The 23,677-nt window shown below is 55.5% G+C and overlaps 8 protein-coding genes across 8 annotated transcripts; 3 read left to right on the forward strand and 5 right to left on the reverse strand.

The window, feature by feature from the left end:
• Window positions 1-350: 350 nt before the first annotated feature.
• On the reverse strand, window positions 351-5,157 carry N657DRAFT_653564 (uncharacterized protein; the record flags this gene model as incomplete). The annotated part of the gene is made up of 9 exons (XM_062794422.1): window positions 351-642; window positions 699-1,039; window positions 1,108-1,243; window positions 1,303-1,339; window positions 1,406-2,081; window positions 2,958-3,040; window positions 3,137-4,040; window positions 4,095-4,919; window positions 5,014-5,157. 9 exons carry the CDS (start codon window positions 5,155-5,157, stop codon window positions 351-353), a joined length of 3,438 nt encoding a protein of 1,145 aa, XP_062651074.1.
• A 1,020-nt stretch (window positions 5,158-6,177) lies between these two features.
• N657DRAFT_204899 (uncharacterized protein) lies at window positions 6,178-6,913 on the reverse strand. Its single transcript, XM_062786208.1, has one exon. The coding sequence runs from the start codon at window positions 6,754-6,756 to the stop codon at window positions 6,352-6,354; it is 405 nt and encodes a 134-aa protein (XP_062651075.1). The 5' UTR covers window positions 6,757-6,913; the 3' UTR covers window positions 6,178-6,351.
• Window positions 6,914-7,101: 188 nt separating this feature from the next.
• Window positions 7,102-9,664, forward strand: N657DRAFT_653566 (Pkinase-domain-containing protein; the record flags this gene model as incomplete). The annotated part of the gene is made up of 3 exons (XM_062794423.1): window positions 7,102-7,452; window positions 7,524-8,160; window positions 8,214-9,664. The coding sequence occupies 3 exons, from the start codon at window positions 7,102-7,104 to the stop codon at window positions 9,662-9,664; spliced, it is 2,439 nt and encodes an 812-aa protein (XP_062651076.1).
• A 1,456-nt stretch (window positions 9,665-11,120) lies between these two features.
• N657DRAFT_565601 (P-loop containing nucleoside triphosphate hydrolase protein) lies at window positions 11,121-14,090 on the reverse strand (the record flags this gene model as incomplete). Its single annotated transcript, XM_062788370.1, has 1 exon — window positions 11,121-14,090. One exon carries the CDS (start codon window positions 14,088-14,090, stop codon window positions 11,121-11,123), a length of 2,970 nt encoding a protein of 989 aa, XP_062651077.1.
• A 2,157-nt stretch (window positions 14,091-16,247) lies between these two features.
• Window positions 16,248-17,738, forward strand: N657DRAFT_641293 (glycoside hydrolase family 33 protein). Its single transcript, XM_062792110.1, has one exon. The coding sequence runs from the start codon at window positions 16,413-16,415 to the stop codon at window positions 17,646-17,648; it is 1,236 nt and encodes a 411-aa protein (XP_062651078.1). The 5' UTR covers window positions 16,248-16,412; the 3' UTR covers window positions 17,649-17,738.
• A 46-nt stretch (window positions 17,739-17,784) lies between these two features.
• N657DRAFT_205107 (uncharacterized protein) lies at window positions 17,785-19,025 on the reverse strand. The gene is made up of 3 exons (XM_062786209.1): window positions 18,559-19,025; window positions 18,202-18,497; window positions 17,785-18,110 (listed from the first exon to the last, which is right to left on the reverse strand). Exons 1-3 carry the CDS (start codon window positions 18,862-18,864, stop codon window positions 17,921-17,923), a joined length of 792 nt encoding a protein of 263 aa, XP_062651079.1. The 5' UTR covers window positions 18,865-19,025; the 3' UTR covers window positions 17,785-17,920.
• Window positions 19,026-19,698: 673 nt separating this feature from the next.
• N657DRAFT_661481 (alkaline phosphatase-like protein) lies at window positions 19,699-22,392 on the reverse strand. The gene is made up of 7 exons (XM_062795097.1): window positions 21,539-22,392; window positions 21,321-21,480; window positions 21,096-21,262; window positions 20,974-21,043; window positions 20,761-20,902; window positions 20,069-20,703; window positions 19,699-19,966 (listed from the first exon to the last, which is right to left on the reverse strand). Exons 1-7 carry the CDS (start codon window positions 22,013-22,015, stop codon window positions 19,752-19,754), a joined length of 1,866 nt encoding a protein of 621 aa, XP_062651080.1. The 5' UTR covers window positions 22,016-22,392; the 3' UTR covers window positions 19,699-19,751.
• Window positions 22,116-22,515, forward strand: N657DRAFT_205156 (uncharacterized protein). The gene has a single exon (XM_062786210.1). It carries the CDS (start codon window positions 22,216-22,218, stop codon window positions 22,438-22,440), a length of 225 nt encoding a protein of 74 aa, XP_062651081.1. The 5' UTR covers window positions 22,116-22,215; the 3' UTR covers window positions 22,441-22,515.
• Window positions 22,516-23,677: the final 1,162 nt, after the last annotated feature.

Here is a 23,677-nt window from a genome sequence, read left to right on the forward strand (position 1 = left end):
CGGACACATGGAGCATGCTCTGGCGGTTGTTGCTTGCGCAAATCTCCAACAGAAGGTACATTAACGGATTTGTGTCTCAGTGCCCAAGCAAACCCCCATGCCCCACAGCGAAAGCAAGAAGAGAGGAACAAAAGAAACGCCCTTCGAGAGTGAAATGAGTAAGAAGACAGAAAAAACATAACAACCGGAAGGAAAAAGAAGAGGAAGAGCTAGCCATGTCAGCCATGTCGCTACCCCAATCCAGCAAGTGTGTATAAGAGCCCCGTGTGTCTATCCCAGGACACCAAGCCTGGGCTCCAGCACCCTGAAAAATCACAAGGTTAAACGAACACCCCACTATCGCGGCGAAACTAACGCAAGCCGATAACGCTCATCTCGAGCGTCCAGACCCTGCGGATCCAGACCTTGAGCTTGGTGCCCTCGGGCAAGCCGTCGACATTGTCCAGCTCGACGCCCTCCCACCAGCAGCGGCGGGCGGGCTTGCGCCAAAAGAGCAGCAGCTTCTGAGCCATGCCGACAGCGCTACTGCCCATGTCATTGCCGCGAATGTCGGAGCGCAGGCGAGCCAGCGCCAGCGAGCAGATGACGGCCTTGTTAGGCTCGCCCGCGCGGTGGCCCCAGCGGTCGTCGTGGTTGAAGCCGCTGGTAAGCAGTCAGTATACATAGTGCCTGGTATTCCGTGAGAGGTGAAACCTTACCCCGCTGTCAGCATTTCGATGAGATGCGCTTCAGTCGTCCCCGGCTCGTCGCTCTTCTTGAGCCCGCTGAAGATGCCGTCCTGCTTGAGCAGCGCCCTGGCGGCCGCGCGCTTGACTTCGATCATCTCGGCCTGGTCGATGTCCTGCCTGGGCGGGATGGCGTAGAAGTCGAGGTCCTCGCGCAGCACGATGATGCCGGCGCGTCTGCTGCTCTCGTCCCGCGCCCCGGGGTCGAGAGGCACCACGCCGTCGACACCCTCGTGCCCGCTAGGCTCGGCAGGGATGCTCTGCGCCACGTTCCTAAAGAAGTCCAGCATGTATTGAAGCGACGCCGGGTCGTACTGCGGGTGAAGTGTCAGCGCGGCGCATGCTGTTCGCGTTGCGGCAACAACGAATTGGATGTACTCACATCAACCTGCACTGCATCTCCTTCTGCGAACCCGCCCATGTGCCCCTCAGGAAAGAGTCCATTAGGGAAAAGCGAGAGCAGAACAAATTCGGGTAGTGTCAGCAGCTCGTCCCTCGACAGCTTGAAGCGGGTGCCCCTGTCCGGCTGTCAGTTCGCAACTCATTTCATCATACAATATCCTCGCCGGAAGCCTACCGCAAGTCCATAACAATCGTCTCATCGCCGGGAACATCTAAAAGCGCAGGCCATCAGCTTTTCCCGTGCACGCCCTTGACTTCCACGTAACGGCGGCGCCTACCTCCGAGCGGGTTGAGCGAGGGCCCGCCCTGCTGCACCTGAGTAATAATACTCGCGGCGCCTCCTGCGGCAGCCATGAGGTATGTGAATGAGTGGAGTGGACTGGATCCCTCCGAGTAGGCCGGCGGCGGCTCTGCGTCCTCGTCCTTGGTGCTGCTGCTGCTGCGCGATGGTTCGCCGGCTGCACTTTTTGTATCTGACGGGAGGGCGCGCTTGGTTTCGTCCTGGAGTCGTAGAACGGCAGACGCGCTGTTCGATGATTCAGATGCTACCTGGTCGGGAGGTGCATACGCTGGGGCCGCGGTGGCTGAAGCAGCTTCGTTGGTTTCGCCGACGGTGTGCTTGTACGTTTCGCACGGCTCGACAAGGGATGGTGAGGCCTCGTCGTGGACTTGAGCAGGAAAGAGCGACGAAAACGAAGGTGGCGGCCGGAAGACGGAAGGGCCCGAGGCCTCGGAGGTGGGATACTGTGGTGGCGGGGAGTGCTGACCGGATGGAGAATTTGTCTCGTTCTCGTCGGCGGCAGGGCCGCGGTGGAGGAGCTCGGCGTCGACCTCGGCGGTGAAGCACAATAGATTCGTTTCGGCCACGTTGTCGGGCGGCTCTGGAATGCCTGCCTCCTCTTCGACACTGCGCCGTTTGGGGGAAACGGGCCCGGAGGACGAGCTCCTGTATCCCTGCTGGTCGGACAATATGACGGCGGCAATCAACGACAGCTCGGTGGCACGCTTGCTGCGTATCCGGAGACACGTGATGGTCGCGGTCCGAGTCCCTTGGTGTCTGTGGACGCTGGTACTCAATGCCCAGTGTGGCCGTCAATCGCTGAATGGCTGGGTCGCGTTTGGAGGTTCGTGTGATTGAGTGGCGGCAGTCGGGGGTAGCGTGCTTGCTCTGATTACCAGGGCAGGTAAGGTATTGTATTGTACCGATAAGCTTCGAGTTGGAGCTGGTCGGATCTGAACCTGAGTCTGCAACCCAACCGCTGGAGTGACCGATCTACACCAGATCCACTGAATCAGAGGTGAGGCTCAAAAATCTAGAACTCGATGGGCAAGGCAAACTGAATCCATGAATAACGTCGTCTGGAGTCAAACTTCCAAGCTGTCAGGGATTCTCAGTTGAAGTGACCCTTCTTTTACGGAGTACGGATCCGTACAGTACATGGATAGCAGTGGTGATTGGGCTGGCTGCTGGGCCTGAGGGCTGGTGGAGAACGGGTAGCCGCCCTGGCACTGAACCAATCAGAGCCCTGGAGGCGAAAGCCCCATGCGGCCGGAAACTCCCGTCTGGTCACCTTCGACTTACATAGTACACAGTTGCTAACGCATGCATGACACGATCAACTCCGACAGATATCACAGTCTTGAGACGGCAATACTACCTTGACATGGCTCGTGGTCATTTACTTAGCTCATGGCGTCCCATCATCAGACTACGCGTTTAATACCGTACCCAACCTACTACCGTCCGATTCAGGGAAACCATTGATTCGGCATTATTGCACAGTGATATCAGCCCTCATCATCAGTTTCGCCAAAGATGGCCTTGAACACTTCTTCTCCAGCCCTCTTCCCTTCCAAAGCCTCGTTTCTGCTCGAGTCAACAACGGCCCGCTCGGGAGCTGATGGCTGGCCAGCTGCTACCTCCTGTGGGGGAGCTGATGGGACATCCCCTGGGGTGGTGGTCGATGGTGCCGAAACGGAGCCGAACTCCAACGCCAATGGTTCCTGACGCGTAGCCCGATAGCTTGGGTATGTGTCAAACTGAGATGGAGCATCGGATTTGGCCCTCCCTGACCCCGAGGTGGACCCGTTGTCGTCGGGTTGGACATGCTCCGGAGGCTTCACGTTGAATCTCTTGCAAAGCAACCGAGTGGGATAAAAATCAATGACGGACCTTGTCATAGGCCCAAACATCCCGAGCTTGGCCGCTTCCTCGGCTGGATCCTGGGGTTTGGGCGGTGGCTTTGAAAGGAGACTCTTGTCTCCTGCCTCCTCATCTGAATCTGTGGCAGATTTCGCCGTCGTAGAAACCGTAAACCGACTGGCCATGAAACCCGTCATGGGTTTGAATATCCTCGCACAGTTATAGAACTCGTACAACTCTCTCAGCCAATCCTCATTGTTCATCTTGGGCGGAGGACTTCCAGGCGTCGGCCCGAACCCGGCTTGGTACTCAAGAAACGCAATGTATCTCGCGCGTTTCGCCTCGTCATCTCTGTAAGGAGCATTACCACTGGCACCTCTCGAAATGGCAGCAACTGCTGTCTCCTTATCCAGCTTCGGGATGCGGCTGAACAGCTCTTGAAGGCGGTCGGCTTCGCTGAGCGCGTATCCCGTGTGAACTTCGCCTCGAGCCGGGGGAAGGTTTGTCTTGCCTGTGACAGCTGCCAAACGCTCCCGCGCTTCCGGAGACATAAAATCGAACACGGATTTCCCAGGAAGCTGCTTCTCGCCAAGAATAGCCGCACGTGATTTCGGGTCGAGTGTAGATGCCTTGGCGGCATCTGCCGAGGAAACGAAGCCAGCCGGCGCCGCCCGCGCCGTCATTTGCTTCGCCGACGTCCAACCTAGAGGGATTTTGGGCGGAGGATATTTCCCTTCAGCGTTGATTTCGGACGTCAGAGTGTTCGGCTCCTTGCCAAATACGAAGCCTTCCAGGGGCAAGCGTCCATCGTGGCATTTCCGCACTCCAAGCGCAATCTTTCCGAGAGCTGACTTCTTCGACGGTATGAACGCCGGCTTAGTTTTTAATGACGGATTGATCGGTGTTGTGGCCTTCTTTTTCTTTCTATCGCCCCCTATTACGCGGTTGTACGATATTCGGGGTCCGATCTCGTAGGGATCTTCGTCGTCGGACTCCGTGTCGTTCAAGATACCTACTCCGATGCCCCCGCGACTCCTGTCCCGCTCTTTCATGCGTCCCGCGGCTAATGTGATTTTGGGTCGTCCAAGGCTTCCTATGCCTTGGTCATGGTCGTCTTCCTCCGAGTCATTGGCGCCGACGACACTGATGGAGCGGCTGATCGGCGTCAGCCTTGTATCCCCCGCATAACCAAGCCCTTTGTGATCGGTCTTGCGGACAAAGTTAATCATCGGGACGTTCTCTGGGGCAAAGAGAAACGTATCGCCAGCGTCATTATCATCGGTGCGGAGGTCGAGTCGGGCCTTCCTGCGGATTTGGGGGCCGATTCCTTGTCCGTCTTTCCAGCCCATCCGCCGGAGCAGCTTCGTGCCCATTGTGTCCCCTTCTGCGCGGAAAAGCCCCATCAAACTGCTCGTCCTGGTGGCATCTTCGGCGGTCGAGCCCAAGCCGGAAAATGCGGCCTGTGTCTGAATTCTCTTGGATTCTTCGGCATCGGCCAGATCCTCCTCGTCCATGAAATCCTCTGGTCGTTGCTGAAGAGCTTTAGGGTCATCCTTGCGACGGTTTGTTCGGGAAGACACGAAGGTCGAGGGCGTCCATCCTTCTTTGGAACCGACAGTATTGAAGTAGCTGAGGAAACGGTCAGTGGGCTCTTCGACGTGCGAAACGTGAGCAAACTTGCCCTGCGCTCCATCCGCCGGTAAAGGCGCCGTGAAGTCTCTTCCTCCCCCGATCGTCCCTCACCTCCTGCTTCCATAGCGGCACATAAGAGCCATCGTCCCGGGCCTCGGGATCGAACGGCGGAAGGGGCGTCCCAAAGAGGACGTATGGGGATTGTTGTGCGGTAAGATCAGCCTCGTAGGTTGCTCGCGGCCGCTTGTAGGACATGGAGGAGTACAGAAGCGGCGTTGCAAGCGCAGGTTGGTTGAAAAGGCGCAACTCACTCGGTCTAGGGTGGTTGTCGAGTGTCGCTCGGACGTTTGGCAGTTTCGATTCACGTTTGGTCAGCTCCCGTAAGTTACAGTACCTTGCGAAGTCACAAAACGACCTCCTAAATGGAAGTCGGTGAATCCAAGTGGGTCCGATACCGCCCTCAGCGGGGAGCTAACGATCCCCAAGCTACCCGAATTAAGGTAACCAACTTTGGAGACCAGTGCAATACCCATATCAGATTGACCTGGATGGTTACCATGCATAAACGCTGTACCTTATCAAGGGAGCAGAACAGCGGAGTTGCATACATCCGTATACCCTCGCTGAATCGAAAGACGGAGGGAGGATTTACACATGCTGCCTTACTGCCACTAGAGCACTTGGTATCCTCTCTCCGCACACTTAAGAATTAGATCACGGTCTCAGAAAAGCGATATTTACGTCAGTGAGGTGCACAACTCAAGCAGATAAGCGACATTGACGCCTGTGAACCTACCTTACCCCGACCGACACAACCCAGGATGAGATCATTCATCAACCGAACTCGCCTGAATATCACCCTTCAGGTCGTTCAACCCATCCGCCTCAATCGGGGACTGATCGTGGATTTTAACTTACGACTAGTCACCGGCTGTTCCCCGCCTTCTGGTGATGCCTTGTCCAGGTAAGGGTCAATGTGGACAGTCTCCATGAAGTGAGACCCATTCATCACTGGGGCCGCGTGTGATGTCGGTTGCTTGCTGTCATGCATGGCCTTGTGGGTGGCACACAGCAGCATCATCACCATGAGCGAGCCAATCATTGGGTGATCAGGCAGCCACCGAGGCCAGGCCCACCAGGACCGAAGCGACCGTCTTCCATCCTCTGGTCCTTCTTTCAGCAAATATCTGGGCAAGACAGTTGAGGGGGCTAAGCAGCACGAATGGTAACGGCCCAGCTTTGATAAACTCAGAAACAGAATGGGGCCTTCTCGACTCCTCCGTACCCTGGAGCGCGGTAGCTCGCCCAACACGCCAAGGCAGGTTCCGGGAGCTGCATGTTCCGTCGGAGCTGGGCCATGTAGTCTACCGAGTCCCAGTTCCCGTATCGGGTATGGATACCGGTCGTGTACATAAGGTCTTCACCACTTTCTTATCCTTCGCCTCCAATTCAGGAGAAATGCTGCTTTGTGTATGGTTTTACACCCCACATGATTGATGTGCCCCTGCAGAAAAAGAGACTATTGCATAGAAAACTAACAGGAAATATAGTCAAGAAGGTAGGTCGGCATTTACGAGTACCTCCTGTAAGGACTTGGTAATATCGGTAATCATGGCCGCCGTGACAGAGCTGGGTCCGCCTACTCGGGCCTCCACTGCTGAAGCCCCTGATGAACCTGGGGCAGAGGTCCAGCCAAACAACTGCACTGTCCCTCCACTCCTCTTCACTGACGAGCGTCCCTCGACTGCCCAACCTCAGAGCGACACGCTTGCAAACTTGCATCACGCAACAGAGCGAACCTATACCAGAAATCACTGCGTCCAGGTCCGCAGAACCTCGCACCATCCATCTCATGCCCACTTCTTTGTAGCCAGCGACCTGCAACCTCCAAGGCTGTTTCTCCGCTCGAGATTCGTTGATCCACGGATCCTTTACCGATACCTCCTCCCGACCGACTACACCTCAATTCCGATTACGCGGCCGGCGCACCCATCTCCATCATCGTGGTGCTTGTGTCCCAGTGACGTTGCAGCGATTCCTATCTAGACTGGATGGTCTGTCTCTGAGCCTGGCCTTTCTGTGCGCGTCACGATTTCGAACGACCCCTCTGCTCTCAGGTAGCGAGCACCCGCCACCTGCCGCCTGGGCTGCGAGTCTCCCTCGCCCGACATGGCGAGCACGGCTTCTGCTGCGACCGAGATGCCTATTCGGTCGCAGTCTGTCCGGACGCGGCGGCCACCGACCGCAGCACGGCCCGAACCCCTTCCCCGTTCCGAGTCGTCAACGAGAGCCGAGTCCTCGCGTCCCCAGCGTCGCAGCAGTCAGCGATCAAGCACGACCCAGTCGCCCCGGCATCCGCAGCCCGACATGCCCGCTCCGACCGAAGAGGTTCCGGACAGGGCCGTCGACCCCCAGGGGCAGCGCGCGTCCAAGCAGAGATACCGCACTGTCATCCCAGCCCCGTCGGGAAACTATGCCTTTATAAAGACCATTGGACAAGGGAGCATGGGTAAAGTGAAGTTGGCCAAGAAGGAAGGCACAGGTGAATTGGCAAGTCGTGTCGCTTTTTCCCATGTAATATACACTCCGGCCCCCTGTCTAACACGGTTTCCTTCTTGCAGGTCGCTTGCAAAATCATCGAGAGGGTATCGGCCGATGACGGCCGCCAGAGCAGAGAAGATCGGGAGAGGGCCGACGCTGCCAGGGAGGACCGCAACGCCCGTGAAGCTGCCATCGTCAGTCTCCTGAATCACCAGTACATCTGCGGGCTGCGCGACAACTTGCGGACACGATGGCACTGGTATATGCTCTTTGAATACGTCAATGGCGGCCAGATGCTCGACTACATCATCTCCCACGGGAAACTCAAGGAGAAGCAAGCCAGGAAGTTTGCGCGCCAGATAGCGAGCGCCGTCGACTACTGCCATCGAAACAGCATCGTCCATCGAGATCTAAAGATCGAAAACATTCTGATCAGCAAGACAGGTGACATCAAGATCATCGACTTTGGCCTCAGCAACCTTTTCTCGCCAGACGAGGACAGGAAACTCAAGACATACTGCGGCAGCCTCTACTTCGCCGCCCCGGAGCTGCTCCAAGCGAGACCGTACACAGGGCCCGAGGTTGACGTGTGGAGCTTCGGCGTGGTTCTCTTTGTGCTCGTCTGCGGCAAGGTGCCGTTTGATGACCAGTACATGCCCGCCTTGCACCAAAAGATCAAGAAGGGCGTAGTTGACTACCCCAACTGGCTCTCGAGCGGTAAGTACTCCACAGCGACTCGAACCGCTTACTGCTTGCTGACCCATGCGCAGAATGCAAGCATCTTATTTCCCGCATGCTAGTCACGGACCCAAGGCAGCGCGCTACTATGCACGAAGTCATGAACCACCCGTGGATGATTAAAGGTTACAATGGCCCTCCCGATAACTTCCTCCCGCATCGCGAGCCTTTAAAACTGCCGCTCGACGAGGAGGTCATTGCACATATGACGGGATTCAAGTTTGGCTCCCCAGACCACATTCGCGAGGAACTGACGAGGAAAATCACATCGCCAAAGTACCAAGCAGCAGCCCGGCGCGTGGAAAAGGAGAGAGAGCAGCCGCAGCCTACGCCCAAGGATGTCGATAGGAGACGAGGCTTCGGTTTCGATTTCTATAAGCGTCGAAATTCCATAACCAGCAGGGACACTTTGACCAACGGCAGTGCAGACGGCCTGCCCATCGGCGATGATCCGCTGAACGCATATGACCCCATGATTTCCATCTACTATCTCGTCCGGGAAAAGCTTGAGCGGGACCGGCAAGAGGCACAAACCGCACAACCAGCAGTGCCACCCAAGGTGCAAGTCCCGCCGTCTCCGCAACAAGCCCAGCCGTCGCCGGCTTTGCTCTCGCCTGTTCCGCGGCCAAAGGAGAAGCATTCCCTTGCCGAAATTGTCCCGCCGCAGCCGGCGCATACCGACGGCGGCCCGCGGACCCGGACGAGAGCAAGGTCACACAGCGAAGACCAGGTTAGGGAGCCGGCCAATCACGGCCTCCTCTCGCCGGACATGGTGCCGCCCAAGAAGAGCGGCAACGGGCCCGTGTCGCTTCTGCGGAGGCTCAGCACACGCGACAGGAGGAAGGAGCCTTCCGAGGCAAAAGCCAGCATCATACAAAAATCCGTCTCAATGCGCGCCAAATCGCTCGGCCACGCCCGCCGGGAGAGCATCCAGGCGCGCCGCGCAAAGCGCGAGGCCGAGGCGCGCGACCAGCAACTGCACCCGCCGCAGACGCCGCACCATCACGAGCCGGTCAAGGAGGAGACGGACGCCGAGCTGGGACTCGAGGTCGAGCCCGGCGAGACGAGCGGGGGATCCCACGAGCGGCTCGAGCCCGAGGATCCGGACCTCGCCAAGCCCGTGTATCTTAAGGGTATCTTCAGCGTCTCGACCACGTCCACCAAGCCGCTACCGGAGATCAGGGCGGACATCAAGCGTGTGCTCAAGATGCTCGGGGTTGACTACACCGAAATCAAGGGTGGTTTCAGCTGCACGCATGCGCCGAGCATCGCCGAGGAGGATAGGTATTTCTCCACGAGCGGCCGTGGCGGCTCTGGTGGCGGCAGTGATGGACGCCAGGGGGATGGCGAGATACGGTTCGAAATTGTCATTGTCAAGGTGCCTATCGTCAGCCTGCACGGCGTGCAGTTCAAGAGGGTTGGCGGCGATACGTGGCAGTATAAGGCCATGGCGGAGCAGATTGTGCGGGAGTTGAGATTGTGAGGGGGAGTGGATGAGGGAAGTGGATAGGCCGGAATGTGTTGAGTGCGATGTGGAAGGGAAGCGGCATTCTAGGCTATGGCGACGGTCGTTTGGAGGAGAAGCAGGCAGGACTCTTTCATTGACGTTCATGCCTGTGACGTTGGGTTGGTAGTCGCCTTTCACCTGTGTTTGATGAGATGGCGGGTAGCGGCCTTTGTTCAAAGGCGGTAATTTTCTATGTTTTAGTAGTACTTAATACTGAGACTTTGATGCCTCTCTCACTCACTGTGAAGAAGGGCGGGCGCATATGGTGTACAATTTACTTGGTTCTTTCCCAGAGTGGTGTAGCTATCTAGATGTAACATTTCAACCCAGACAGACCTTTTTCTTTCCTATCAAACCCCAGACGCCGTTTCCGAACACAGATGTTAGAAAGGAGAGCGACCTTTTCAACCAGCCAACAAATTCAGACTACTCTCCTTCCACCAGCATGATGAAAACGGGTCCTCCCGCTCGGCTCTCCTGCGTCGCACGCACAATATCACTCCGACACCCTATGCCACGCATCCCACAACACAACGAATGCACCCGCAAGCAAAAACGACCCCAATTCAAGTTCAAACAATGTCCACCAACGCGAAGCCAATAGCAAGCATCTCAGGCTGGACAAGCCAAAGATAATCCAAACAGCACCAGCAAAAAGGTCGACATCACTCAAGCTTTCGCTGGCCAAGCCTCAGGCGTCGCCCTCTCTTTTGGTCCCCTTTCCGGTAATCTGGGGCCAGTACTTTTCCACCAAGTATACATCCACCGCGGTAAGCACCGCCAGTCCCGCGCCCACCGCCATGCGCACACGGGGGTTGGGGCTGATTCGTTTGAGGGAGAAGAAGCCTGGGGCGGAGGGGCTGGCGTTTGCGCCGGGGGTGCTGCTGAGCTGGGAACGGGCTGTTGAGAAATAGGAGCGCACGACGCCCGTGTATGTTGCTGAAGGAAGGGGCCGGTGGGCAGGCATGTTGATGCAGCCGGCCTTGGAAAGGGTTGATGTAGCGGACATAGTCGCGGTAGGATGGAGGTTGAGTTTGTTTTTTTTCCGGTTTGTGATGAGACGTTGAAAGAATTGTGCAGTTGCTGCGGGTAGTGGTTGATGGAAGTACAATATGCTCAAAGATGGGCGAGTTGATGCTGTTGATTGCTCATTGTCGACAGCTTCTTGGGAAGAACGACAGTCTTATATCTAGAGGCTCCTCGCCTCGGACATGTTAGTGAGTTTTCAAAGAAGAAATAGCATGTCACTGTTTCATTGAGCTGAGACGCATTCTGGCCGCCGGGATAAGCCGGGTTCTCTTGCAACACCCGTCACCAACAGCCCAGAGTTTCTTTGTGGCCTCGATCACAAGCAAAATCCCGCTTGCAAGCATAACTGGTAACATAACTCGTAGCATAACTCGTTTTTCTCATTACATCATCCCAATCCCTGCTACGATGGCCTTTTTAACGTTATGGTCAGGGGCTTGAACGGCTTCCTGAGCTTCTCAATCGGCGTGATGTTCTCCCGGCTTAGCCCACCAGGTCTCCTAAGAACCCCACCGTGTCCCTTGGGGAGAGCGCACGTCGTTACATGTAGGCAGGCCGCCGCGCGGGTCGGTTCCGGCGGCGTTTCATTATTGTCTGCCTCTGCCGTGTTTTTCCCGCTGCTGTCATCCTCCGCCGCCGCTGGCCGGGTTGGCGAGCTTGAGAAACAGGTGTATTGCTTTCTTTTGAGCGTTTTCTCTTCGATCGGGGCAGAAGGGCGGGCTATCAGCTTGCCGGCTCCTAATCTGTGCCCGGCGAGGTCCGGGGCGATCGCCGCCGATGCCGCTTGGGGCTCTTGAACCAATCTGGGTGCTGGAGAACTGTTACTTGGTTGGACGGTTGCTGGCAACCTTGTTGCGACTAGACCAGACTGGTCGGAATCCAACTTTACGAAACCCATAATGCTCTTCTGTCCCGTGGGCCGCTTGCTTGTTGGGCGTTTGACGACTTGAGCCTTCTGAGCGGCGTCAGCCTTGGTGTTTGCGGCAGTGATGGCTGCTTGATGAGCGGCGACACTGACAAAACCAGGGAGAGCAGCCACTGTGAAGGTCGACGATTGTTCCATTGTTGTGGAATACCCTTTCCACCACTGAGTCTCCTCGGCGCTATCCTGTACTATGGATGGTGCTTGGAGTCTCGGCCGCTTTGAGGGTTGCGCATCTGGATGATAGCCGTGCCCTCGGTTGGACCTGCCGTTTGCATCCTGCTTGGCCTCCTCCGGGTCGACCGGAAACAGGTTGTCCTCAAGGCTGAACATGGCAGGTAAGCCTTGGAAGATTGAGTCCTCCGGGGGCAACTGGCGTTGAAGAATCCTGGCGATCTCGCTCATGACAGGCCGGTCAAGGCAGGGCCCCTTTTTCATGAAAGCACGTTCCACTGGTTCCACGAACGGTGAAAGCACGGTTCGTTCCCCATTGCCGTTTGAGCTGAAGACTGGGCAACTGAGGTACAGCAAGCTCTGGGCTCTCGTCATGGCGACGTACAGCAGCCTTCTTTCCTCATTGTCATCCTCAGATCGAATGTGAGGAATTGATCCTTTGTAGACGGCAGGAACAAAGACGATGGGCCACTCGAGGCCCTTTGCGGCATGAATCGTCGAAATGGTTACCAGTGGCTTGCTCTGGTCGGCATCCCCAGTCTGTGCATCAGAAGCTAGAGACACATTGGCTAGGAAACGCGACAAAACCTCGACCTCTTTTGTTTGCGGAAGTCCTTCAATCTCCGGAAGAGCATCCTCGTCAGAGCTGCCCATGTCCCGCACGAAATCAGAGGCGAGGCTGATGAACTCCTGGACGTTCGCCCACCTCTGCTCATGATCGTCGGGGTGAGCGGTCTTGAGGTGCTTCTCAAATTCCAACGTCGTCAGGAGCTGCTCGATCATCTGGACGAGTCCCAGAGGCGTTCCGTTGGGCCCAGTCGCTTCTCCGATCCGTCTCCTGATACTGTCCAGAGGTCGAAGGAGCTCACCGCTGAGCTTCTGCTCAGCCTGTTTCGTGATTCTCGTTTTCGCCGTGCGATCTCCCCGGCAGTGCTTTGACAGGACTGTCCAAACGCTGAGTGAATGTGTTTCGGCCTCTTCGAGGAGGCTCCTGATGGTGACATCGCCGACGCCTCGGCGCGGGACGTTCAGGATTCTTGCAAGAGCATCGTTGTTTTCGGGCTGGTGGATGACGCGCAGGTAGTCGAGAAGAGTTCTGATCTCGGTACGCTCGTAGAACTTGAAGCCGCCAACCATTTTGTACGCGATTCCCGCTTTTCCAAGTGAACTCTCGATATGCCTGGACAGAGAGGCGGATCGTAATAAGATGGCGACGTCGTTGTATGTCAACATCGAGCCCGACAAGGTGAGGACGCGCCTGACCTCTGAGACAATCCACTCTGCTTCGGCGGATGCACTCTTTAGCCGGCGGAGGACTGGCCGGGAGCCCATGTTGTGGATGGCCTTCAACACTTTGTCGTACCGCTTCGAGTCCTGCTTTATCACTGACAATGACAAGTCGAGGATGGACTGCGAGGAGCGATAATTCTCCTCAAGGGAGACTTCATCGGTCTTGGGGAATTCCCGGAGCAGGCGCCACAAGTTCCTAATTTCGGCCGACCGCCATCCGTAAATGCTCTGGTCAGGGTCTCCCACAATGGTGATTCGTTGGTGACGCTGGGCGAACAGCTTCATCAATTCGTATTGGATTCCGTTGGTGTCCTGATACTCGTCGATGAGGACCGTTTGGACGTTGGAGACACAGGAGGGGAACTTGCGGAGCAGCTCGACGCACCGAACTAGCAGATCATCGTAATCAAGGAGGTTTGTCGTCTCCAAGTGCTTCTGGTATTCTCGGTAGCATGTCTCAAGATTCTGCAGGCCAGCGACGTTGGTGACCTCCTGGCGGGCTGGTTTGGCAGCGTCCTCAGTGCCCTTGGCCTTCTTCTTGCTAATCCATGCGCGGGCGAAGGCTGGATCGACGTTTAGCTGCAGTCTCTTGCAGATACGGGAGATAATGGCGCGGGAGTCTGTGTCATCGGCAATGCCAAACTTCTGGCTGAGCCCGATGTGCCGTCCATAGGCAGCCAGGTAGCGGCGGGCAATGCTGTGGAATGTGCCCAGGATAATTCGTTTCTCCCGGTCATTCCCCAGGGCCTTCCCAATGCGCTCCTTCATCTCTCGGGCAGCTTTGACGGTAAAAGTGGCGACGATGACATCCTCGGGCCGGAAGCCGACATGGTCGACCAGCCAAGCGACTCGAGCGGTGAGAGTGTGGGTTTTGCCACTCCCGGGGCCTGCGAGAATGGCCACTGTGGCGGCTTTGGACGTCACAGCCCGTTTTTGTGCGTCGTTGAGTCCATTGAGAATCGCGTGGTTTGGCGTCGACGGAGGCATGTTAACAGCGGTGCGTGTGCTGTGGGAAAACATGGATGAGAGATTCATGCTTCAAGAAACATACAACAGCCATGACCTAACTTATTAAGGTAAGTAGTTTCGGCCCCTACTCGATTCGGACTTGACTTGCCGCCATCCAAAGAGCGAACAGCCCGCCCACTAAAACAACTGACGGTGGAAGTCGCGATGACAAGGGGGTTGAGCGTGAGCGCGAAGTGGGCCCTCTCAGGCACGAGAGCACGTGACCGTCAAGCAATCCGTACCGTGGCATGGAGCTTGAACAAGCTGAAACGAAAAGAGGCCTGTATCTTGGCACGACTCCGAACTGGAATGGCGAGGCTGAACGGCTTTCTAAGCCGAATCGGAGCGGTCGAGTCAGACCTTTGTCCTTGCGGCCGAGCGAGAGAAACCGTGGAACATTTTCTACTGCGATGCGTGAGATGGGAAGCTCTGAGGGAGGACATGTTGCAATGCACACTGGCAAGACGAGGGAGCCTCTCATTCTACCTGGAAGGGAAAGCAAAAGATGTGGTCGCCAGACATGAAAGCAGTCCGGACAACGATCAAGTGCGCAATGGCGACAGGGAGATTGGATCTCGACGAGGAACGACGAAGATTGCGACAATCACAGTAGCGGAACTCCACTAACACTACACAGCCTCAGCCAGCAGATCCCGCTATAGCTGCTGAAGATAGGACGCTGAACACCTGGAGAATGCAGCCTCCAAGTCGATCTGCTAAACGAAGTCAAGAGGCAACAGGTGGCGTGAGAAAAGGGGAGAGAGTAGAGGGCTTGTACGAGTTGATGACCGAACGTCAACGAATCGGATGTAGTTAGCGTGCCAAGGCCCTTTAGGCTTCGTGCCTCCGGGCGAAATAAATTCCATCCATCCATCCAACTTGGGAAAGGAAACGAGACAACTCACCTGCTCCTGATATTTTGATGAACTGAACTTTGATTCATTTCTTAAGTGTCTATTTTTTTCTTTGCTCTTCTATATTATCTTTCTTCGTGCCTGGAGAGACAGGTGGCTCAAGGAACGAGACGGCCGGACAGCAACGAGGCCCGCGGATGACATTGACCACCAGCATGAGACTCTATTTCAAGACAAAACCCTAAGGAGATACGACGGCTTCAGCAGAGCGAAGAGTTCACTGTTGATTCAGATTCGAACCGGGGCTATAGGCCTTCGGGCTTTCTTATTCGAAAGGAGAGTCCCAGAGGTTCTGACGCCTATATGCGAGTGTGGAGAGGGGCGAGAGACTGTCGAACACCTTGTGATGTGGTGCTTGGCCCCACCGTTGACTCGAAGATGGGAGAGAGCCGAGGTCAGAACGCGAAGGGACTTTTATTCTGTCCTACAGGGAATCAGACCCAAAGCTGCACGGCTAACGGGGAGGATCCTGGACTGGCTGATGGACTCGGGGAAACTGCCGATGTACGGTCTGGCCAGGAGGCTGGAGCTGGAGCTCGCGGTCTGATATCCCTTTCCGTCGAAGGCCAAGAGGCCTTCTCACTTTGTATTTGCAGGATCATACACTCATCGTTTCTTTGATTGTCGATATGGGTTTTTCACCCGGCTTACGAGGGCGCGGTTTTCCTGTATAGTAAGTTGTTGAAGGCCCGGCACGCCCTAGGGCACAACGGTGTAGGAATAATAATATGTTTCTTCGTATACTTCATCTTCTTATCGGTTTATTAACTGTACCTCGCTTTTCTGTTCCTTGGTTGGGTTTTCTATTTCCTTTTTTTCCTCTTAAAAGTGTCCTGTACAGTGTATTGCTGGCTTGTAAATCCATGTCCGGACCTGGCCGAGGAGCAGCCGCAGACTCAGGCTGGCAATACATCACCGGATTGCGACATTCTCCACTCGAAACTTTCTGACCTTCACCATCGGGTCAACTTGTAAGCCGGAGTAGCATTCGTCATGAAATACTGGGGATACCGCACAAGCACGTGTGTGCTTTCGTTTCATTTCACTGGTTGCTCTTTGATTCCTCCGGCGTTGCCAACGAATGGACGTTCCACTCCAACCATTCGGACTGAGGCTTCTTCAGAGGCTGGCAATGACTGCTACGACTTTAGCAATTCTCGGTGCCTCAATGAGTAAGTTCCCCGTGTCAGCCGGGTGGCAGAGCAGCACACCTCGACTTGACCTCACACAAGGAGCTTAAGAACGACAGACATGAAGTATGCTCGCTCCCTGTCGTCCAACGCTGCACTCGCTGGCTTCTGCGCCTCTCTCTCTCCCGCATATTCTTGACAGCCAGTGTTAGCGCTCCGGCACCCCTCCACTTCGCTGTCTGAACACATAGATAACGATGCGCTGGCTTCGGAGCGCGACCCTCTGGGCCCTGCTTGCGCCCCTCTCGTACGCCGTGGTGGATGACCCAGCCATTGAGGCCGCCCCTTATCACAAAGAGTTCGTCCTGTTCCGCAGCGCCAATATGGCCTCTCCGGATAAGCTCTCCAGCGGAATTGGCTTCCACTCCTTCCGCATCCCGGCCGTGGTCCGGACCAGCACGGGACGCCTCCTCGCCTTCGCCGAGGGTCGTCGCCATAACAACCGAGACTATGGCGACATCAATCTGGTCTACAAGCGGACGAAGACTGCTGACAACAACGGCGACTCTCTGGACGACTGGGAGTCCCTCCGGGAGGTAGTCGGCTCCGGCCCAGGCACATGGGGTAACCCGACCCCGGTCGTCGATGGCTACACCATTTACCTCTTTATGTCCTGGAACAACGGCAGCTACAGCCAAGAGGGCAACAATCGGCTCCCCGACGGAACCATCACCAAGAAGATCGACACCACCTGGGCGGGCCGCCGCCACCTGTACCTCTCCGTCAGCACAGACGACGGCAACACGTGGTCGAAGCCCGAGGACCTAACCGAATCGCTCACCCCAGACAACTGGGCATGGGATGCCGTCGGCCCAGGCATTGGCATCAAGCTCACGACCGGTGAGCTCGTGGTCCCCGCGCAGGGGCGCAACATTATCGGCCGCGGTACGCCCGGCAACCGCACCTGGTCCCTCCAACGCCTGACCGGGGCCGGATCCGAGGGCACGATCGCGCAGACGCCCGACGGCAGGCTGTACCGCAACGACCGGCCCGGCGACGGCGACTACCGGCGCGTGGCGCGAGGGACGCTCGCGGGCGGGTTCGGTGCTTTTGCCGACGACACCGGCTTGCCGGACCCGGAGTGCCAAGGGTCGGTGCTGCTGTACAACCTGGCCGACGACAAGGGCCCGGCGCGGACCGTGTTCATGAACTCGGCCAGCAAGTCCAGTCGGCGGGCGATGCGGGTCAGGATTAGCTACGATGGGGACGCGGCCAAGTGGAATTTTGGACGCGAGTTGAGCGACGCGAAGCTGGATGTCGATGAGGTTGGGAACGAGGGCGGGTATTCCAGCATGTGCAAAACGGCGGACTTTAAGATCGGAGCGTTGGTAGAGAGTGACTTTTATAATGATGGGAATGGCGAAGGCTCATATAGGGCGATCATCTGGAGGAAGTTCAATCTATCTTGGATCTTGCATGGGCCCCGAAACTAGAGACACCAGACGAAACTGGTCAATGTGTGCAAGAAGGTTACTGGGTGAATACCATGGAAGTAAGAGAAGTGATAATAGCCAAAATGGAAGCGTGAAGACGGTACTAGCCTGATTTCGATTCAAAACCATACAATTCCTTGCGTATCCTGCCCCGGCGCTTACCTTACTCATCCTCCCCCGTTCAACTTCCGACTCCCTTTTGGCCAACTTATATGTCATGTTGGCGGATGGGTGTCAAGCTCAGCAACCAGTTTCTCAACAAAGTTGAATGTTCAACAGGAAGGGGACACCCACGCCGCCTTCCACCGTGTAGCTCGTTGATACCAGGCCCCAAGCATATCCGTCATCACCGACCGAAAGGTCAACTTGTTCACAGACCTGGCGGCCTCCTGAATCTCCTCTGCCGTATATTCATTCTGGCTGAGACAGTAGACATGGTAACACTGTTTAAGCGAGCAGCACCTATTACCATCATCCAAAGCCAGGCGGTCGAGGTAAGCACACATTCACTTGATGACTTGCTTGCAAACATGGAAGAAGATGAAAAACTTACAGCGTCACAAAAGCAAACGACATGCACACAATCGTCAACTCAAACGCGACCGCCTCGGGCGTCAAAGGGTGGCACTGGCGGGATGACCGCTTGCCGCAGCCGACGAGACGCTCCATGTCGCGCAGGCCATGGTAACCTTTGGTTAACGCGACCAAGACCAGACCAAAGACGAATGCCACAGACAGCACGACGGGCGAAATGATGAGTCCGACCATGTACCCCCGTGGCGGCAGCGCGCTGGTGGGTGACGGCGGTCGGATGATGCGATGCGCGGCGAGAGAGATGTGCGAGATTGCCTGCAGTGGTGGTTTTAAGTACCAGTGATAGCAGGAGAACCTAGTGTTCAGGCAGACTTACACAACCAAGATTGTAGCTTGCAAAGGACATCACGACCGGATTCGGGCCCGGCCTCGGGTAAGTCGCGAGGATGTATATCGCGGAGCCGAGCACGGGGAAACTGAAGAAACAGCGGACTGCGGCGCAGAGGTTGGCGTCCGCGTAGAGGCTGCCTATGCTCTGTTTGGCCTTGCAATGTTTGCGCCGAGGACTTCGTCCCGACTCAGTGGTCGCTGGGGTGCTCTCGTCCATGTCGAGCTCGGAGGTGGGTGCTGGTTGTTGGGAGTTCAGCATGCTTTTTGATTCTTCTCCTTCTTCGAGGGCCATGTTGATTTTTATGATTAGAGCTGCACAGGTTAGAAGATAAGTGGGAATTGGCACTGGAAGTGCTCGTTTTAATTCTGAATATGGCCGGGCCTCATGTGGATTAGCCACGGCGTACCGTTGTTCTCCCTTACATGAACGGTGAGGCAGCCTTGGCTGAATTTCTGTAGTTTGGAGGCCGTCACGTCGCCTGCCTCAGCCATGTCCAAGCTCTGGGCCAGCCGCACCACAAACCTCGACCCCTGACTGGTTGCCACGGAGACTCGCAGACAATCCAACCCTCTTTTGTATCTTAGGGTTGCATGATGATGAAAGGCCCGGCGGAGTCACGGTTGATAATGGAAAACGGGAAGCCAAGGGTAAGGTAGTAATTGGACAAACAGGGAAAGGAAATGAAAGGGAAGGATAAAGAAAAATAGCAAACCGAAGAGAGACAGATGGATAGAAAGGAAAAGAAAAGGCAGCTGAAAAGAGATATGAAAATTACATAAGTTAGTTAAACAGGGAGGTAAGTTAATGATGAGAATGGACAAAAAAATTAAATGAATACTAACGTGATTTATATGCGAGTGTGCAATATAAGCGAGTGTGCAACGCTAACAGATTTTGGTGCACCTGCAGTTGGAAAAGTTGGTAAAAAATTGTTAGTGGGCCTTCCGAATTTTTTAGCAAAATTTGCGTGTAGCCATAGCAGATTCGTTAGTGTTGCACATTCGCTTATATTGCACACTCGCATATCTATCACGTTAAAGTAAAGTGTGGAAAATAAAGAGTATCCAGGATGGAAGTAGACAGGAAGAAAGAAAGAAAAAGCAGGACAAGCCTTTGTAATTATAAGCTTCCATCTGGATTGTTTCTGCACACTGCGTCTCACTCCTAGAGATTGCCATCTACTTAATGTACATGGTCTCGAACCCGATCGTCTCCCACTGGAACGTGTCAGTGTTGAGCGTGACATTCGTGCCCGTGGTCTTTCCTCCGCGGAGAAACCCGGCCTCGACGTTTCCGCCAGCGACAGGACGCGACAGGTGGTTCTCGCCGGCCGACACGGTAAAGTTGGCCAGTGGAAGATCCCAGGAGTTGCGTGTTGCGACACTCGGCGAACCTGCAAGCGTCAATTAAATGTCCAGCGACGACTCACCTGGTGAAGGTTCAAATAAGGTAGGTAGTTTCTGTGCGGAAAAAGGGGGGCCAACTTATCACTCACCAAAGTATTGAGCAGTCACCGCCTTCTCCCCAACCGCGAGCAGGAAATAGCCTCTGAAATAACCTTCTTGCCACTGCAGCACCTGGTTGGCCTCGACCTGAGAGCGCGCCTTCTCCCTCGCGGCCAGGATCGGACCGCTCTGCCCGCTGGAGCTGACGGCAGTGCCGGCAAACTCGACGCCGATGCTTCCCTCTCCAGAAACGGGGTCATAGTTCTCCTGGCCGAGCCATGTGACGTCCGAGACCCAGTTTTGATGGCTGTCACCAGCAAGGAAGATGTTGTTGCCGATCTTGTTGTCGTACAGGTGCTGGAGGGTCCGGTTGCGGTTGGCGATGTAGCCGTTCCAGTTGTCGCCGCTCGAGCCAATCTGCGAGAAGATAATCTGGCTGCCAATGACCCTCCAAGTGGCGCCGCGCTTGGAAGACTGGCTCAGCTGATTGTAGAACCAGTGCTCTTGGCGCGACCCCATCAGCGAGCGCGAGGCGTCATTGCGGATGAGGTCGATGTAGTGATCGTTCCAGCCAAGGCTCGTGATGCTACGATCGTAGTTGCGCGTGTCGAGGATTATCAGATCGAGCAGACTGCCCAATTGGAATGACCGCCAGATGCGCAGGTTGTCGTCGAGATCTACTTGCCTGGGCAAGGTTGAGCTTCAGGTTCTTTCCGTAGAATTCGAGATGGGGAAGACTTACCGGATGGGCATCCATTCAAAGTAGGCCCTCACGGCATTCATCTTGCGTTGGTCGACACTGATGGACGGGCCATCAGTGCGGAAAGACTCTTCAGTGTTATTCAGGGCGCTGAACCCGTCTCTGTAACCGTTGTTGGCAACCTCTGCACGCGTGATTAGAAGTGCTATCTTGCAGTACCGGTTGTCATGTGCATGTGAGAACGACGCCACATACCATGATCGTCCCACGTTGGAATCCAGGCGAAATTCTGAGCGAGGAGCTGTAGGTCGGGGTCGGTACGGTACTGCTATCGTCAGTCGTCTTCACCGTAACCAAGGGAATCTCTGTTCACAAACCTGGCCATGGCGGGTCCGGTAATCCCATAGACTGAAGATGATGCGTGGCGGATTGTGTGCCCGGTTTCCCTGCTGTGCTCCTTCGTAGATATAGTCGCCCAAGTGAACCACATAGTCATGCTGGTCCTTTCTCGCGGCATTGCCATAGGCGTTGAAGTAGCCGTTGGCTAACCTCAAGTCAGCGAGGGCTATCCATTGCGAAATCGCGGAGCAAACCACACTCACGGTAGTTGCTGCATGAGAAGACGGCCAACTTGAGCTCATCCAGTTTGGCGTTGGCCGAGGGCGCCGTCTTGGTCCTTCCCACCGGGCTGGTGTTGTTGGAACCGCAAACGGCGAACTGATAGTTGTAGGTTGTGAAAGGTTTGAGCCCCTGAGCCTCAACCTGTCCTCTCATCAGCCACGTACTATACACCGTTAATCAGAAGATACAGTGCACGGACCTTGACCGTGTAATCAATGTCGCTTGTTGTATAAGCGGTGCCTTTGGACACGACGCGGCCGGTGTTCCCAGGATGACGACCCTTGGACTTTGAGTCGGCCTCCCAAACCTTCCATTCAACACAGATCGGGTTAGGGTCCGCCTTAATGTACTTCTCGACGTCATGGTTGTACAGTGGAACCGTTCCCTCGACAGTCGTATTTTTGTTGTCGGACGCCGAGGACGGCGCAACCCGTGTCCACAGAATGACGCTCTCAGGGTACGGATCTCCAGACGCAATGCCATGGGTGAAGTTCAACTCGGAGGGTTTAAGAGGCAAGGCACCGCGCTTCAAGCTTCGGCGCGATACCAAAGGGATGTCAATGCCGAGATTCACATGGCGCCGCGAGGGGCTGTGGTAGTTGAGGTTCCCGTCGAATGCCGCGGAGACCAGCGGCGTCGAGACTGCCGTGAGGCTCAAAATCAACGAAATATGCATCGTAACCTACACTGGTGTCGGTTGAAATTGAGCGATGTCCGAGTCCCCGAGTCGTGGGCCATAACCTGGCGCCCGTGTCGACCCATGGACGTCGCGGCGCCCGGACTTATATCTGCAGCGTCGTAGACTATGCGATTCGTCGCCTCCTCACCCTCGGTGAACCACTCGGGTATCTAGGTTCGTGCCACACTTTCCTCCCAATGTCGCTCCATCGTGCAGCCATCTTAACAGGCGCACTTCACCTTCCAAACCTGATTACTGAAGTCATTGCGCTTGGAAGAGAGCGACATCGAAGTCAAGGTTTGGCCAATAAAACAGAGAGCACATATACACGCGTTCTGCGGCTCAATCGTGATGCAACTGCTCGTGCCCACGGAACCCCAGGATCCCTAGGAACGGTGAACAACGTGAAATGGTGCTGGTAATTCATTGGGCGGAGTCCCGTGGGGTGCTTGATCGTAGCGCAGCGTTGGATGATGTCGGCACCCTAGAAGGTAGTAGTGTTACATCCGAATACACGGCAAAGATCGGCGGATCACTGCTGGAGGATCAGGGAACGCAAAAGGATGTTATGATTAGGTACCTAATCGATGCCGGCCTCGAGAAGCCTCCTTCATTTCAATAAACCGCGTGATATCCACTAACAGCCATCTCTCTCCTGCTGACATCGCAGCGGTCCGAACCGGTGATAGAGGTGTGCTGCAGTACTCATGGTGAGAGCTGAAACGGAGAGGGTGGATACCGCCAACAGCGAGATGGCCGCGAGCTTGGACTATTTGAGACTTCCCATCTGATTGGGCAGAGCGCGTTGAGTCTCCCAAGCACACCGGCGATACTCGTTCGTCGTGTAAGCGGTGAACCTGACTGGCTGGAACAAGAGCTCTCAACCGGATGGTCTAGTATGATGTGCTCCGATAACTCGAAACCGATGGTTCGGTGCTTCCTTTGTTTGTGTTTGGTATCTTACGCTTCCATTGTTGAACCTGAATCCAAATCGTTATCTAACAGCCGCCATCCTATCGCAATGGCAGTAGGTAAGTTATCCATATACCCTAACTTTAAGACACGTGAAGGTCTATTACAATCCTTCAAGGAACTCTGGAGGAAAGGCCCAGTAAATGAAGCTCAGTTTCGTCCAACCAAACTCTCACTGTGCACAATATACTGCACTGATTCAGGTCTTGTCATTGAAGCTTCGCTTCAACAAGGACGCAGACACACCGAGTCACGCGCTAATAAATAACCACAGTCAATGAGAAAGCGGCAGGCAGTTCAAGAACCAGCAGAATTGACGAGCATGGGCCGACTGGCGAGCCTGGACAACTACTGTGATTACCGTAATGGGAAAATGCACCAGGCGGGTATGATACTTCGCATTCCAGGGATACAATCTGCCGTTGATATGTCAACTAGCATTCCCACCGCAAGTAGCATTCCCAGCACAACTACCGTTCCAAGCGCTCCGCTCTCTGATTGGCTGGTATTTCTTTCGGTCATGCCCAATCCGGCTGGTCGATCAAACTGTGGCAATTGGCGCTACTGTAAGCCACTGTAAGCTACCTAAGCCACTGTTCGCGGACGATGACACAACTCACCATACCTTAACCCATGTGAACAACGCACAACTGCTGGACATGAAGACACAAAACGAGGAATTGGGTC

The sequence above is a fragment of the Parathielavia appendiculata genome (genome assembly GCF_033297405.1).
Source record: "Parathielavia appendiculata strain CBS 731.68 unplaced genomic scaffold N657scaffold_2, whole genome shotgun sequence".
Taxonomy (NCBI): Eukaryota; Fungi; Ascomycota; class Sordariomycetes; order Sordariales; family Chaetomiaceae; genus Parathielavia; species Parathielavia appendiculata.